Source organism: Hippocampus bargibanti, linkage group LG18 (assembly GCF_051943395.1).
Source record: "Hippocampus bargibanti isolate YZ-2025 linkage group LG18, ASM5194339v1, whole genome shotgun sequence".
In the NCBI taxonomy this organism is placed as follows: domain Eukaryota; kingdom Metazoa; phylum Chordata; class Actinopteri; order Syngnathiformes; family Syngnathidae; genus Hippocampus; species Hippocampus bargibanti.
Window position 1 is genome coordinate 16,146,669 of NC_142751.1, and position 17,293 is coordinate 16,163,961.

Below are 17,293 nucleotides of genomic sequence, written 5' to 3' on the forward strand. Positions count from 1 at the left end.
ACGGCGAAGACTCCACGCGAGAGTTCGCCAGGTTCCCCTCGAGATGTCGCCACACCTCGAGAAAATAAACGTTGAGAACGAATGGCGTATTTTCTACAAGATATGGACTGCCAAATATTTCTTGACAGAAATGAAAGGTAAAGAAAGCAGTGTGCTTAGTCTGTGGTCCGCTGGTTGCCGAGTTTAAAGAATATCATTTGAATCGACCAAGCATGAAGATAAATACACAAACGTGTGTGGCGAAGAGCGTGCGAGGCTGTCTGAATGAAGCGTTGCTTGCAAAACTACAAACCCAACAAGGAGGTTTCACTCAACTTCACACGCCCAGAGATGCAACCGTCACGACAACTTGTGTCATTTGTCATAAAATGGCCAGAAAAAAGAAGGCATTTTCCAAACGAGACTTTATTGGACTCTGCTGCGCTGATGTGCCCGGAGAAAGCGCAAAAAACGACCATGTATAGTCAGGCGTTTTTAGCCCAAAAAGGGCAGTGTATAATAAGGCGTTTTTGACTAAAAAAACAACCATGTATATGATTGCACATGGCTCGCCGATAAAACTAAATACATATTCTCGTTTTTTCGCCGTTCATTTCCTGTTGGGGCTGCAGTCGGCGGAAAGCGCCATTTTGATTGGATGATGCTGGCCGTCGCGTTGAAACAGGTAAACGCCCCTTTAAATGAGCCCAACGAGTGCACTTCAGCTTCAATGTACCGGAGGATTCATTAGACTTCGAGGAGAGAAAATGTTCTGATTTTAATTTGCAATGAAACAATACCATCGACGAAACAGTCGAACGTAACGTTAGCATCAATATACTTGTGCGAGAAGTAGATTGCAGATAGCAAGTGTGGAAGTTTACGAGCCGCGTGCAGGCTAGCTAGCTAGCTAGCTAGCAGTAACTTCGCCTATGGACCCGATCGTTTGGCTGGATATTTACCAATCACGAGGAACGGAATACCATTCATGTTAACGGTGAGTACTATCACAAAGTTATTTTAAATAATACATCCTGACATTTTGTTGAAAAGTGGCCGCGTGTGCGTGCTTGTTTGCATGTGTGTGTGTGTGTGTGTGCTTGCCCGTGTGTGTGTGCGCGCGCATGTGGCTCTCACTGAAAAATGTCTTTAACTTTTATGGCTCTCTTAGTCAAAAAGGTTCCCGACCCCTGATGTATGCATATATATATATAGTAAGGCGTTTTTTGCGCAAAAACGAGCATGTATAGTAACAGTCCGAGATTATGGGTCTGAATCTCCACAGCATGGATTGGAAGACTTGACATTTTCTTCAGCTAGGAATGTTCATGCTTGTTTCTTACTTTGTGGTTGATTGGCAGCTATTCATGTATTTGTCCATACGTGACCAGATATTGCCCGGCGACCAGTCCGTTGTCTATCCTTGGGCGCTCGGATGAAGCTCAACTTTGCTCACACGAGTTGCCCTTTTATTTTCATATTCATGGCCTTGAAAGTCACTTTGCTCCACATATCTGGATGGAAGTACTGGAATGATGACTCTCAGTGAATTTTGATCGCTTAGTCATTGACTATGTTGTTCCCAGTTTGCCACCAACACACCAATTTATGTAGTTTTTACTTATGATTGCTTTTCAAAAATGCTTCCTTATTGTTTGTACTTGTAGACACGACTTATTTTTGGGGAGGTATTTCTCATCTAGAATGTCGGCCAAAATAGTTGGATGGATCGCACAAAAAAAAGAGATTTTTGGGAAAAATGTATGTTGTAAGACGCAGTGCTTTTGCAATACAAGCGCAGAATACAAATTCAGGACTTGGAGCGTAGCTTGTTATTTGCCAACAAGGGGCTGAAGGGCAACATTCGCAAAGGAGACCATCAAGGAACTCGGCACCCTTGATGCTCCGTTCCAAAAAAATGACCACATAACCGGAGAAGCCACTGACGCAAAAGAAATCCCGAGCAGTCGTTGGGACGATGGAATCATTTTAGGGAGGAGGTGCGGGGGGAGGGAGGGAGGGATGGGCGGGCGGGCGGGCGGGTGAGTGCACGGCCGGACGGATGATACCTCGCGCGTGAGGACAAATGTTTATTCGGCAATTTGAAGAGATCAATAATTGGGATTTCGTGGGACTAAGTGTGCGTATCCTGGAATGTGTGCGAGGTAAGAAGAAGGCCAAGGCCCCCGGGACAAACGTGGCCGCTTACTCGCTCGGTTGCCATGGTGATGAAGACATGGGGGGAGAAGGCTCTGTCGGAATTGCCATTAAAATGGAGAGAGGCACATGTGTACACACACACACACACACACACACACACACACACACACACACACACACACACACACACACACACACACACACACACACACACACACACACACACACACACACACACCATTATGAGTGATATGGGCTTCTCCACAGAAGGGTCGTTAAGTTCTTTGTGTTTTTTTTTTAAACTCAGCCCTGTGATTGGTCGCTGCCATTTTTAACGACATTGATACCATTCCCCACGGACGGAGTGTGGATGAATGCGCTCCCGTTTAATGCATGAATTTATGTGTGTGTGCGCACTCTCGTATCTGTATTGTTGTGGGGACAAAAACCTGTTTACACAGTCTAGTCCTGGGGACCATTTGAGGACAAAAAACCTGGTCCCCAAAAAGAAAGCATGCGTGTATTTCGGTGTTGTGCTACAAAAGGCCAACCAATAGTAGAGATCCGTTTTATCGAATACAATATAATACATGTAGATTCTTGAACTTCTTCTTCTTTTCCTTTCGGCTTGAACAAGAGTTGAAATTGTCAGGAAGCACTTGATGTTTGCCCTGAGCGACCTGCTTGGACGTGTCAAGCGCTCCATCCGAAAGCCTCAAACAATCGTTTGCAGACAAATTCTCACCATCACGGACGCCATCATATGACATAAAAAAAAAAAAGATGAATTGTGCTTGATTGCGATCTGGCTTGCCACGCAATTCTTTCACTTATTTTCAGTAGCGCGCGCCCGCGGGATGAGCGGCCATTCCATTTGCATTTCTATTTGCGGCTACGCTGTGTTCACTGACCTATAAAAGCCGCGAGGGAGGAGAGGAGGCAAAACAAAGCGAGAGCAAAGAGATCCGAGAGGACACTCGTTGACGGAGGAAAGGAAATAAGCGCGCCGACGCCGATGTTAGCATTCATTTTTCATACATGCCACTTGACCTCATTTATCATTCAGGCCATTAAAGTATCTGCGTGGAGACCAAAATCAGTTATGTTCATTGTTATCAATCTGTTTATATATGTATGTATTTATTTTGTTTTTTCATGCATTAATTTTATTTATTTGACAGTTTGTTCATTTATTTTTCAGTTTATTTATTTATATATTTATGTATGTATGTTTATTAATGATTTATTTTTTTCTTGATTGATTTCTCTGTTTATGTATTTATTTATTTTTCTGTTTATGTATTTATGTATTTATTGATGTTTGTTTTGTATTCATTTTATTAGTTTTTCTGTTTATGTACTTATGTATTTATTGGTTTTTATTTATTGATTAATTTGTTTTTTATTCATCTTTTCCTATTTATTTATTTATTTGACCTATTGATTTATTTATTTATTTGAATTTATTTATGTATGTCTTTATTTATGTGTTTGTTTATTGATTTGACCTGTTCCTCCAAATCATCGAGGTTTCCAAATACAGCAACGTCAGTGCTCACTGAGCTTCTGTTTGATTCATTCTCACTTTGACATGCACCACACTGCCTTCAGCATCTCTCTCTCTCTCTCTCTCTCTCTCTCTCTCTCTCTCTCTCTCTCTCTCTCTCTCTCTCTCTCTCTCTCTCTCTCTCTCTCTCTCTCTCTCTCTCTCTCTCTCTCTCTCTCTCTCTCTCTCTCTCTCTCTCTCTCTCTCTCTCTCTGTCTCTTTGTCTCTCTCTCGCTCTCTCTCTGAATTTGGATTTGAGTTTGAGTGACATATTATATTTGCGTATTTTGTGCTGCATTCATTTGCAAGTGTCCTCACAGATACTGTATTTAATACGCGTTAAAAACTCACCTGAATATCTTTAATTAATTTATTCACGGCACATCCAACCAGCTCTGCTGCCACAATCGGCTAATGACGTCAGAATTGGTGAAACAAACACAAATATCCCCCCCCCCAAAAAAAAAAAAAAAAAAAATTCTGACGTTCAGATCGGGCAAAGTGTTATTTGCTGTTGTCATGGCAACCACAGAAAACTACTTCGGTGACATCATAGCCGCGATTGATGCTTCTCTGGCTTTTTTTGGGTAACATCTCTTTAGATGAGGGTTATGAAAAGAAATAAAAAAAAAAAAAAATAGAGTGAATGGGGCATCTGGCGATCGCATGTTTATAGGTTGCCCGGGCAACCATGCAACCCGGTTATTTATAGCCGCAGATCAGCACGACTCCCATAAAAAGTGAAAACCGCGAAGGGGCACGGTTTGTTTTTTTTAGCATAGTGTGTGCCGATCACAGCCAAGACCGGCGGTGGTCCTTCTGTTCCGTCACCATGGAAACGCGGCGCTCACAAGCTTAGGAGACTCCGAGAAAGCGAAGAAGGTCGGATCAATACACCTCGCGGACACGTATCAAGCTCCCAGAGGAGTAGAATGCCATACGGCAACCCCAAGCTTCCTTCAGGAAGTGGATCGTATTGCATTGTATATGATATTATCGTAATAATAATAATCCATTTCATTCTAAGCGCTTTTCAAAACTCTCAAGGACACTTTACAGTCACGGGATCAGTTTTTCTGTTGACCAGCTTTTCTGGCTAACGCCCCCCTCTAGTGGGCTTGTAGTCAATCACAGCACACTTTTTTAGATGAGTTGCAGTCGCAGCTTTAGCTGCGCTCAAGGTTGTATTGTCCTAAAATGCTTAGTGTTGGTTGGAACGATTCGGACGTAGCACTACTGAAGGCCTGGCTGTCAAACGCACGCACGTCGCACCACCGGTTTTGAAGGTGTGCTTGATGTCACTCACAGTTAGATTTTTCTCGTCATGTTGTTCCGAAGGCATCGCTTTGGAAAAGTGTTCCATTGGATCGTCCTAAAAGGGTTCGTAAGGGTTGGTTGCATATATTCCAGGAAAAAGCTGACCCGGCACTGACCCCCAAATAATGAGCTGTACGCACTCTGCTTTTCAAATGACATTCCTTTTGGACATCAAATGCCCAAAATGTTTCCTGCTGCGTCTCGCTTAACTGCGAGAGAAGGAAAAAAGCCAAAGGCGGAAGAGCAAGGGTGGAATGTAGCGTGCCATCGAGAGCATCGAGAGCACTAAACACGCCAATGTTTTGGTTATCTCTCCTGGCCTGGCGTCAACGTGCGTCACGGTCTTCCATGCGTTGGTCCGACTCCTTTTCTGCGTATCACGTACGATTCGGTGATGATGGGCTTTATTTTTGTGGCTCTGCCGTTTATATGAAGCACATGAGCGCTGCGGTAGTAGAGACGAGTGTCGGTGTGCGTGCGACAGGCTATCTCAGGAGACGTCCTTATCACAAACGTGCATGTTAGCTTTATTTGATTTCGTTTTTCTTTTTTGGGGACTGTTTCAGGAAAGTGGAGAGGAGGATAATGGACGAACGACGCTAACACCCGAAGCGGCTTATACTTAATAATAATCCATTTAATTTCTTGTTCAATATGGACTGAACAATTTGGACTTGCTTGACATTGGTACGGAACATTTACCAATGTTGAAAATGGACCTTTTATATCGTCTCGCCATCTATGCTTATCATTTTTTGGATACTTTATTTATTCGTGTATTTATTTATTCATGTCTTTATGTCGTTATTTTTCCAATGTATTTATTTCATGAAAATCTTATTTATTTGTTCACGTATATATGTATTTATATATACATTTATTTATTTATTCTTTTCTCTATTTATTTTACTTTTTTCTCCCAATGCCTTTATTTCACCCCAAAAAAAGGACCGTCTTTGCTGATCATTTTATTTCTTAGTGTTTTCACTTATTTTTCCCAATATTTTTGTTTTCTGATGTCAACATATTGCTGAGCGTCCTCCAGACTCGGACAATTGTGAGCATTTTCTTTCCTAACTGACCAAAAATGTGCAAATCCAATATGGATAAGCACAAAGCAACCTTCAGCCGGAATAAAAAAGAAGTCTTCACGGGGGGGGGGTTGGGGGCGTAAAGGGCAGCTTGGCTGCGAATGGCCGAACGAGACGGCCCACTTGCGCGGAACACAAGGTCCCTCCAGCGCGTTAAACACGCCCGGCGAGATCCCAGCGCGCGTCTTGTCCCCGCCCTCCGCCGAAGCACGCCATCCGTCCTCATCCCCATCACATCCGCCCTCATCCCGTCACATCCACGCGCAGCACGCGCAGCCGGCCGGCCGGCCATGGAATAGTACGAGTCCCACGAGGAGGAGCAGCCCACGCAGTGCTCTTCGCAGCCTCCTCTTCTTCTTCTTTCATGGATTTGCCGTTTTGGGGGAATATTGCTCCAAGCCGTCGCGGTAAGCGTGCGGGGGAAGTGGGGCGGGGTGCCGACACGCGGGGCTATTGTCTGATTCTCAAAGGACACTCTCTCTCTTGCTCGCCTCGTTGCCTTTTGGCAAGGGTGGCGACCGCGTGGAGGGAGGGCTTGAAATGATTGTGGTGTGCGTACGTTGGGGAAAGACACCTGTCTCTCCACCAGCAACAGCGGCTGTGCAAACGCAAGCCCGCCGGAACATGGACACCATTGCAAGCAAACGTGCTGCGCGGACATGTTGCATCCTCAGTGTGCGTATTTGTTGCTTTTCTTGCTTGGCAAATGGAAATCAACGGAGGAGCCCCTTTTCCCCGCCCCCAACACTCGAGCCCCCTCTTCATTGTGGACTCGAGGCGCCGTTGATGCCTCTCGGCTCACTCCCAGGCTGAAACCGCACGCCTCTTAAGATGAAGCCATGAGCCGTAACCTTGGAATTCATTCATTCACTCGCGGCTTCTCGGCGACGGATTGATGCTCGTTTACGTTTATAACAGCTGATTAGAACGCGGAGTAAGGCCGTCGCACGTGCGCGCCTTCTGTTTTGGCGCCATTGCGGTTGCCCACATACGTGGTTGTCCATCATAAATACATACATACGTACTACATATGGATTGGTATAGCACTTTAACAACAACTGAAGCTGTAACAAAGCCCTTAACCTGTACAGCTATCCTTAACGGGAAATAAAGCAGTCACAAAGATGGTAGAAAGCACCAGATCAAGTCAGAATGCCAAAGACTACAAATGAGGATTAGCACTTTTTTTTATGGACACTTACATAATATATTTTTGCTGTTCGGGTGGTTATTAAGTGTATTGTCAAGTATCATAGTATATCAAGTAATTGTTGGAGCTGTACATGAGGTCAATCAGAAGTTTGTATATACCGGTAACATCCGAGGTACGACCGGCTTCCGTTTCCGACAAAACGGTCTCAAGTCAAAATCCATTCAAAATGGCCACACAACAGGATAGTATACACTGTCAATCTGTTTTCTATTGAATACCATTATATAGCAAACAGTTTACCACTGTAAACTGTATACATTTGATAACTTTTAGTGTCATTTTTATCATTTTATATTTCATATGATCCATTTTTATGACTGTATAACTGTGCGTACCTGTAATGTATACAAAGCAGTTGACTGTACAGGTGATTGATAAATGTGATACATTTTGAACGTTGCTGTGCCGATGCCCATCTTGTGTTTGGGAGTCTCTTACTGGGCGAGTTGCTTGTTACGTAGCCACAAAGGGACACAAGTAGTAAGTGTCTTCTTGTGCCGGTCCCAAGCCCGGATATATACAGAGGCTTGTGTCAGGAAGGGCACAAAACAAACATGCGGATCAAACCTCTGAAAATGGAGGACACTGATTGGCTGCGGCTACCCCTTGAAGGGAAAAGCCGGAAAGGAAGAGAAGAAGTACGTGCTAACCGCATGCATGATATTCACTGCTGGTTTGTGTCTTACGTATTTAAATACACAAGATGAACCTCGCGACCTGATCTCGAATAAGAGGCGGGAAATGACTGCACGATCAAAAAACTCACGAGAAAAATTGTGATTTTTGTTATTCAGGAAAAAAAAATGAAACAAAAAACACAAAGACACACACAAAAAATGTATTAAAACTGCAGGAAGAAGTGACCTTTGACCTGAAAGAGGAAGGCTATTGATCACAGACACGCATACGACTGATTTATTGATAGCAGGTATTTGATTACGTGTCTGTGCGGGTGGGGTCGGATTTGGTCAGTCGGGTGTTCCTGATTGGCTAATAGATCTGTCAGCGATCCCTGGCTGGATTGATAGACAAAGCTCAAAGAACATAATCATGACACTTGAAATAAGTGAATGACCAAATCTTTCTTCATAACAAATATGATTGAATTTAATCTCGATCAGTGTTGCAATGACAATATTTTGATATACCAGGTAGCATCCGACTTACGACCGAGTTCCGTTCCAACCAAACGGTCGTAAGTCAAAATGGTCGTAAATTGAAATCCATTCAAAATGTTGACTAGAGACTCCTATAAGGCCTGGAGGTCGTGGTCGCAAGTCGGATGTTACCTGTATTATATTTGGGAAAACGTTTTTATTCATGAGGGGGATATGCTGGATGAGCACCTTTCCGATGGATTAGACCACAAAATTCAATTTTGTGAATACAACACAATACGGCAGCCCTATTTGATTGTCATTTCAAATATTGATATCCGTCATGTCTAGCTAACGCCAGCTCAATCAACATTTTCCTCAATGCCTTCCCGTGATTGCGCGCGATATTATTGGCATCCATTTTGCCGCCCCGGCGCCACTCGCTGTTGTCATGCGCTACGTTCACGTCTCTTTCCATGGAATTCAAAGCAGTCTCGCACAAATTAGCGCACACTTCTGGGACTTTGTGCTTCCCGCTTTGTCTTGTTGCTTTTTCACTTTGAAAAGACCGCGTGCTCAAATTGAACTCAGATGTGCAAAAATGTGGCCACTCCAGTGCCAGGGGTTTTGTCACTGTCTCTGGAATTCCAGGCCCCACGCAATATGGAGTTTTAGGACGACATCATCATTCAATACAGCATTAGACACTTTAGACTCTTCTTTCATCAGAAGACAAGAGTTAAATCCTAAACGATATGCATGTGGAGTTATTTGAGCTTGAAATGAGGGTAGCAGTCCAAAATACAATGCAATACATACATATAGGTTTATATTGCACTTTAACAACAGCAACAAAGCGCTAACATGGAAAAACGGGAAATACTGCCCCCTTGTGGAAGGGAAAAACATTGTCAGAAGTCAGTCCAGCCCTTAATCAGCACCCAAAAACCAGAACCTGAACACATTCAGGAATGGTGCAAAAATTCCAGACTAAATGTGTCAATATCAGTGAATGAGTTCATGTGAGGTCCTTTTCAAAATGGCCACCCTCGATTTTACTGCTTAAGTTGCATGTCAAAAAGGCCACAGGACGTTTAGACCTCTGGAACTTACTGTTGGAAAGACAATTTGAGCATGAACTAGCCGTGATTAGTATGTGAGAAATACACAAAGATGAATCCGAGAAGCGCACGGGTGGAATGAAGATCCTATTTATAGCATGAAAGATGCTCCATTGGCGAGCGAGGCAGCAGCCACGGGACACAAAAGCCGATGAAGTGCAAATGAGAAACGGGAAAATCTCACGTCCAACGTAGAGCCTACGCAATACCTTTCCTTTGCTCACACAAAGCTTTCCTTATTGACTTTTTTGAACAGGCTGAAATGCTTTGGTGCTATAGAGAGAGTTAAAAACAAGATGACAGGTGTGAAATAAAAGACTTCCTTAGGAAAGTCTACATGTTGAAAATGAAGGAATTTGAAACCAGTATGATGACATCATCATTTTTATTGTATCTGTTTTTCTTTCTATGCTTGTCTGTGGCTATAAAGTGTCCTTGAAAGCTTTGAAATGTGCTTGAAAATACTCTTCTTTTCCTTTGGGCTTTTCCCCTCAGGGGTCGCCACAGCGAATCAATGTCCTCCATCTATCCCGGTTTTGTGCATCCTCTTCTCTCACACCAGCTACCTTCATGTCCTCTTTGACCACATCCATAAACCTCCTCTCGAAATGTGCTTGAAAATGAAATGTATTATTATGACCTCCCTCTCCCCCCCCCCAAAAAAAAAAGAAAAACAACCCAAAAATGCATGTCATCGGAGGCCAATGCTTACCGCTTTGGTCAACTTCCATTTGTCCAGCTGTGGAAATGACCGTCGTGAACGAGCCGGATATTTTTGTCCCCGCGGGCGTTTTGCGACGCAGACATCAGCAGACGCCGGTCACTTCTTGGGTTTCGTGTGGCAACGACATGGGACAAGCACTTAGGGACTCATTAAGACTCATCATCATCACCGTCTCGCTCAATATGGCTACGGTGGGCTGCAGTTCACTCTTCTTTGTAGAACTGCTCACCCAGTTAAATAATTTCTTTTTTTTGGGTGGGGGCGGGTGTCCAAGTTGCTGACCTGGGCTCAACAAAAGCCCAATTGCAAGACGACATCTCGCAGCTGGAGGGTCCCCACAAGGAAAGGACATTTCAGCTGCTCTCTTTCTTCTTTTGTACCGCCGAGAAGGAGGGGCTCTCAAATGTTACCGCGCAGATGTTCAGGTTGACCTTATGATGGTTTCAAGGTCGCAATGAGACTCTGAACACTTTTAATCATTTCTATTGTGGCGAACGATTTGGAACTCATTCATACAAACGCGCAGTAAGAGCAGTTGCTAACGTTGTACGCCGACAGACATTGGCTGCCATTTTATTTCACAGCGTAAAAAAAGCGTCGACCAATCGAAAAAGGATTTCGATCTTTTATGCGGCGGCCCGTTACTCCAAGCGTCCCCTTGACATGTGACCTTTTTGTTTTTTTTACAGGGTGAGTGAGGTGTAAATCCCAAGAGGAGAGGGGCGAGACAAGATGGCGTCCAACCACCTCCTACGAAGCTACTCCATCATCCCGTGTTTCATCTTTGTCGAGGTGACCATTTGCAAGAAACGGAAACGCAGACTGTGAAGGCCTTTTAATTGAAAACTGGAAGATTTTGTGTGCACCAGAGATTTATATTATCGTTATCGGGGAAAAAACAACCTTGTCCGGTCAATTTTAAAGGGCTAAGCGAAACGCCCGCTATCTCCATATTTAATTACCTTGCAGCGCAGACTATGAAATCAAACACCCCCCAAAAATAGTTCCATTCTCATTTTCCTGAGCAAAATCTCGCGTTATTCTCCTGAACTGACGTGGAAGCTTCCGACAGTTCCGACACTTCCGCATCTGGTGTGTATTTTAAATTGGCAGAGCTCCGCCTTGAATTCAGGGCAGCCTTTGCACTTGTTATGTAAGAATCACATGACACTTGTGAATCTCTTTTCACACCCTCCACCCCCCAGGACAGCAACCAACATGCCGAAATCACACAAAAACGTCAAATATGACCACCAAAAAAAGAAGTCAGTTTAACTCATTCACTGCCATTCACAAATTTATTTGGGGATTGAAAATATGATGTAGAGCGCCATTCCCAATTTTGTTTGGGTTTTATTTTTTTCATGCTTGCGTGCCAAAAAGCGCTGGCCATGGCCTCTGGCATTTTTTTCTTTTCCACAAGGGGACAGCATTTCCCTTTTTCCCACATTAGCGCTTTGTTCCAGCTTCACCTGTTATAAAAGCGCTATAAAAATCAATATGTATGTTTTTGCATTTATTTTGGACAGCCGCCATCATCATTTCAATCTCAGATAACTCTGAGACCCATTTCATATATATACAGTAAAGTCTCGTTATATCGATATTCAAGGGAGTCCGAAAAAATATCGATATAACCGGGACTATCGATATATCCGATATCGATATAACGAGACTTTACTGTATATTTAAAATAATTCATATAATTGAAAATATGACGTGTGTGTGTATATATATATATACAGTAAAGTCTCATTATATCGATATCGGATATATCGATAGTCCCGGTTATATCGATACTATTTCTATGCACGCACGGAGAAAATTACATGCAAACAGGGTCGGATATATCGATAGTCCCGGTTATATCGATATTTTTTCGGACTCCCTTGAATATCGATATAACGAGACTTTACTGTATATATATATATGTATATGTACAGTAAAGTCTCGTTATATGGATATTCTCGGGAGTAGGAAAAAATATCGATATAACCGGACTAGCGATATATCCGATCCTGCGGGCATGTAATTTTCTCCTTGAGTTCATAGAAATAGTATCGTAATAAGCAGTACTATCGATATAACAACACTTTACCATATATGGCCAACGCTTTATCTGCACCCAAGCCTGAAAAAAGCAAAACCCGAACAAATTTGGGCATGTCGCTCTCCGTCATATTTTCAATTCCCGAATAACTTTGTGAATGGCAGTGAATGGGCTAACCACTAATGAGGATGAGCAAGAAGATGTTAGGCTCCAACACCTCAGGACTCTTTTCTAATGAGGGGAGGGAAAAAAAGCTTAATTTCATTTTAATCGCCGCTAACAAACACAAACGACGACGCTAACGTACTCTGTGGGATTTGCCCTTCAAAGTCAGTTAGTATAACATCTCGCTTCTTTTTGATGAGCGCCGCTTCCATCCGTCTGCCCTTCCTCACAGTTGAAGGGTCACGACGTCGCCAGCAAAGAAGCACATCCAGAAAAAGAGAAGGGAGCCTTTGTCCAGGTAGAAAGGTGGCACATTTAGCAGAACCGTGGGCTCACGTGACTTCCATTAGTCAGAAGATGCGCTTACACGCATTTCAGTTCATTTCAGCACGGCCAAAAAGTAGGGGAAAAAAATGGTTGCCGTGGCATATGGAATGAAATAAGCGCCTCCCCGACACGTGTACACACGTACGTATCCACACGGCCATCTGGAGGAGGAGCATAGATGCCAAAGTATCATCAGTCAGTCCTTGTTTTGGCAGTCAGCGCCCCGCTGGTTATTTGGTTCACACAAAATCAAAAATAGGAATGAGATGAAAATGACACGAGAGGTTGCTCACTTTCCGTAACTTGGGAAGTAGCGTATTTTACGACGTATGAGGCGTACCCAAAAGCCTTAATTTTGTTCTAAAAAAATCAGCCTGCGTCTTAGAGGCAGCTGCGCCTTTTACGTGAAGTCATGTTGAGCCACAACACGACTGTCAGCCTCCACTGTAGCGCCTTCTAACGTGGTGTTCTTATATTTGGAAAACTTTGATATATTTCTATATTATACTGTGACAGGTCAGCTTACAAACTGAATTGGTTCCAGAAAGTGCGTGTCAGGCAAACATTGTCTTCCCATAATAAACCATTAAAAATGAGAATAATCCGTTTCCAGGTTCCCATAAAACATAATTTCCTACTAAATAAAACTTCAAACCACACAAAATAGACCTTTTTATGTCGAATATAAGTGCTATTGAATTGTAATTAAAGAAATAAAGTGTACTGTATAATAAAGTGGTTTTATTGACCTTTGTGATGGTCGTTGATGTAGTTGCATCTTGATGATATCCGAGTGAAGTTGCCATGCTTTGTCGTTCGTGAGCTAAAGGGTCCTGGAATTTGAGTGACAATAACAAAAACCCTGGCACTGGAGTGGACACATTTTTTGCACATCATTCTGCAGTGAATGAGTTAATATTTTAAGGTCAAAACACACAAAGAAAGATTGTATTCTGTATTGCCCGCACCTTGTCTCAAGCGAAGACTCGGTTTAGTATGCAAGTACGTATTTAGTGACACCAGGTGTTCACGCTTGGTATTGCAGAAAATTGGATTGGATTTGCCTTTATTAGTCTCGCAGTGGATACATTTACATTTCACAGCAGCAAAGTGATGAAAGGAATTAGCTTGTCAGATAGAACAAATGCTATACTATACTAACTTTAGATTTGAAAATTGCATGTCAAAAATGATCTATTTGATGTTTTAATTGGTTATTGAGTCAGTCAAAGTATGGATTTCATGATTTAATGAATGCCGTGGATTTATATATAACTTTTTATTTGGACCAAATCGTTTTGCACGCTAACGTCATCTGGCTCTATCAAAGCGCACCTGATTGCCAGGGGGTTGCAATTTTACCGCATTTGCACCCCAAAAACCCTTCCATAGCATTTTGCATCCAAGCTTCAGTTCGTCATCCCAAGACTAAATGGAGCGTACTTTATAAAAAGCAGCAAAGACGCCTGCAGCTGATTCTGGAAAGAGTGGGGGGAGGTGAGGGGGTAAAAGGAGCAAAAACAAAAGCGTCTTGTTGGAAGGGATGAAAAGGATGAGGGGGTGCAGGAGGAGCACAGAGAAGGAGAGAGAGAGAGAGAGAGAGACAGAGAGAGAGAGAGAGAGATTTTTTTGGTGCTCAAAGCCTCCTCGACAAGCACAAGCGAGAAGACGAAATGAGTTGCCTCCATTTTTCGGAATTCATCTTGTTAATTCGTGCGACATGTTCTTCTTGCAGCTGGTGATCATGTCCGGCACGGCATTGCTGGCCTACTACATGGAGTGCACGGACCTTTTCGGCGTGCACGTGCAAGGATTCTTCTGCAACGACGGCGAGTTGATGAAGCCTTACCCCGGGACGGAGGAGGCCAGCTTTGTGCCCCCCCTCGTCTTGTACTGCGTGGTGGCCGCTGCTCCAACTGCCATTGTGAGGCCAAAGTCTTTCGTTGAGCAAAACTTTTCCCGCTAGGTTATTTCCCTCTGCTGCAATCTACATACCGCTACACGGCATTAAAGACGTCTTTCAAGTCAACATTTCCACAGTTAGCTGATGAAAAACGATTGAAAAGTGCTTTTTAAGTCATTGCCTTTTTATTGCTTGATTTGGAAGTGTTAAGTCAAAGCTAACAAAGACCGTCTTGGGAATGTTTTAGACATTCCAATCTTCTAGACACGCTAAATTGAAAGGGAGTGCGTCGTTTGTTGATTGAATTAGATTTTTAATGGCCAGTCGGACAAAAGGCGTTGCATTTAATGTGATTTCAATGAAGAAACACACACACTCATTGGGCCATGTGCTTGAAATGCTTAAAAAAGACGCTACAAAGGTCTGCCGCTTGGTGTCAGTGTTGTTCCATTTTGGTTTTCTCACTCGCTTGACGTTGAGGAGGAGGAGAGATGCGGGGAAATGAACGGACGTTTGCATGAAGGCTTTTGGAAATTCATCAATCGTCGTCATGGTGAAAATATGCTCACGTGACACCGCAAGATGACGCCGACGACGCTTTGTGAGATCCCAAAACCCAATCTGAAAAGTAGCGAAATTATTCCGCAGCGTTTGCCGCCTGAGTTAAAGACTGCGCCTCGTCAGTTCTCGGTGTCATCCACACCAGATCCAGAGCAGCGTCTTGATTGGCGGGTAGCTGTGCCAATCAATGTGATTTGCAGCTAATTAGCGGAGAGTGCTCATCACCGATGATAAAATGCCTCCAATCTGGTCACGATGGATGAACATTTCTCTCGGATGGGATTGGATGATTCCCCTCCGCCCCCCCTCTCCCCCCCTAATTTCATTTTTCAAACAATGACGGTAGCCAATTTGCAAACCATCTGGAATATCTGAAGAATTTTCTCCAATGCCCTTTGTCACCTGTGACCTGGACTCAAATTATTCAAAACTGCATCCAAACAAACAAAACAAATAGAATATATAAATATATGAATAAATAAGTAAGTTAATAACTAACTAACTAAACAAATAAATAAACAAACACAAACAAATAAATAAAGACTATCAAATGAATCCAATGCAAAAGTAATTTATGTATCGAATTATTTATTTCTTCCTTGAAGGGAGACACACACATTTGTTTGACCGATTTCGGGCATTGTCTAGCTCGATGACAAAATGAAGACCCAAAAAAACAAACTGCAGTGCAAGAAAAGAAAATAGCGCACAGAATTGATCGGTTGCATCAGCAGTTACCAAAACGACTTGATGCCTTCATCGTTTTGAATTGCATCCAAAGTGGGTGAAAAATAGGTCACAGAGTTTTCTTTCTATGTGCCAAGCAAAATATGTAAAAGTGCTGCTCTCTGCATTTGAGTTGAAAATAAAAACCGCCCTCAGTGAGCCGCACGGCAGTATTTTCATCTGTATGACACCACTAACAAACATGGACAAAGTTGTTCCGAGGTGCTTTGCGTTGAAAAAAAAAAAAACAGCGAAGGACATTGTGAGGGTCGGTCGGAGGAGAAAGAAAGTGTGCTGTTATGAGCACAAACACAGCCCGGAGCCTCGCTCGCTCGCTCGCTCGCTCGCTCGTTCGCTGGCTGGCTGGCTGGACAAATTTTATTGAGTTTCCCATCAGAGGTAATGAAATGTCAGCGCCCTAATCGAGCCCAGCGAAGATTGCATGAAGAAAAGGCAGGCCGTTGGTGTCCACAAGAGCCGCCCGCCTACCAGCGCAATGTTTCTGATGACACGTCTGTCTTGTGCGTTCCTAGATTTTTGTCGGGGAGGTGTCCATGTACGCCATGAAATCCACGCGGGAATCTCTCTTAGCCCAGGAGAAGACCATCGTCACCGGCGACTGTTGTTACCTCAACCCTCTCGTTCGCCGCGTCATACGCTTCATAGGTAAGTAAACGTGGCCTTTGGAATGCAGGTAACATCCCACTTACCACCGAGTTCCGTTTCGACCAAACGGTTGTAAGTCAAAAGGGTCGTAAGTCGAAATCCATTCAAAATGTTGAGTAGAGACGCAGAGCCTAAAGGACTCGCAAACCCCGCCCCCTGGTGCCATCACACGGTCGATTGCTGTGCGAGCGTGAGATGCCGGCTGACTGGCCAAAATTGTCATACACGTTTCCGGCCTGCTAGCGCGTTGCGGTGACAGGCGTAGAATTAAAAATAGGGTCTGGAGGTCGCGGTCCTAAGTACGGGTGGTCGTAAGTCGGCTGTTACTTGTATTTGCTAACTCCAATTCATCTTTCAGGTGGCGGAAGTTGAAATTATTCATTGCGCATGCTGAAAAAAAAATATTCCCTCTTTCTTGATTTCTTCATCCTTTGAATATTTCTATTCATAGCCGTAAATTTCATCCTTCCAATCACTCGCCAGTTGAAGGCTTTATTGAGAAGAGCACAATGTTGTTTAGTTTTCATTAGCAGTAAACTAATAAGCATTTATTTACGCGCTTGCCCGCTGTGTCATAACAGCAAATGAAAATGGCCGCGGGCGTTCTGTTACATCAGCGTGCGTGCGCTTTATTCCAACGCAGATCA

General features: G+C 43.4%; 1 protein-coding gene across 5 annotated transcripts in view; it reads left to right on the forward strand.

Annotated features, from left to right (window-relative positions):
• Positions 1-25: 25 nt before the first annotated feature.
• Positions 26-17,293, forward strand: part of LOC148885006 (phospholipid phosphatase-related protein type 1-like) — a 22,303-nt gene continuing 5,035 nt past the window's right edge. Inside the window, exons 1-4 of one of the 5 annotated variants that reach the window (XM_089020098.1) lie at positions 26-137; positions 10,938-11,040; positions 14,526-14,714; positions 16,514-16,646. In XM_089020098.1, the coding sequence (XP_088876224.1) occupies positions 10,981-11,040; positions 14,526-14,714; positions 16,514-16,646 (382 nt within the window). In that variant the 5' untranslated portion in view covers positions 26-137; positions 10,938-10,980. The other 4 variants (XM_089020099.1, XM_089020096.1, XM_089020100.1 and 1 more) reach the window with 4 other exon arrangements.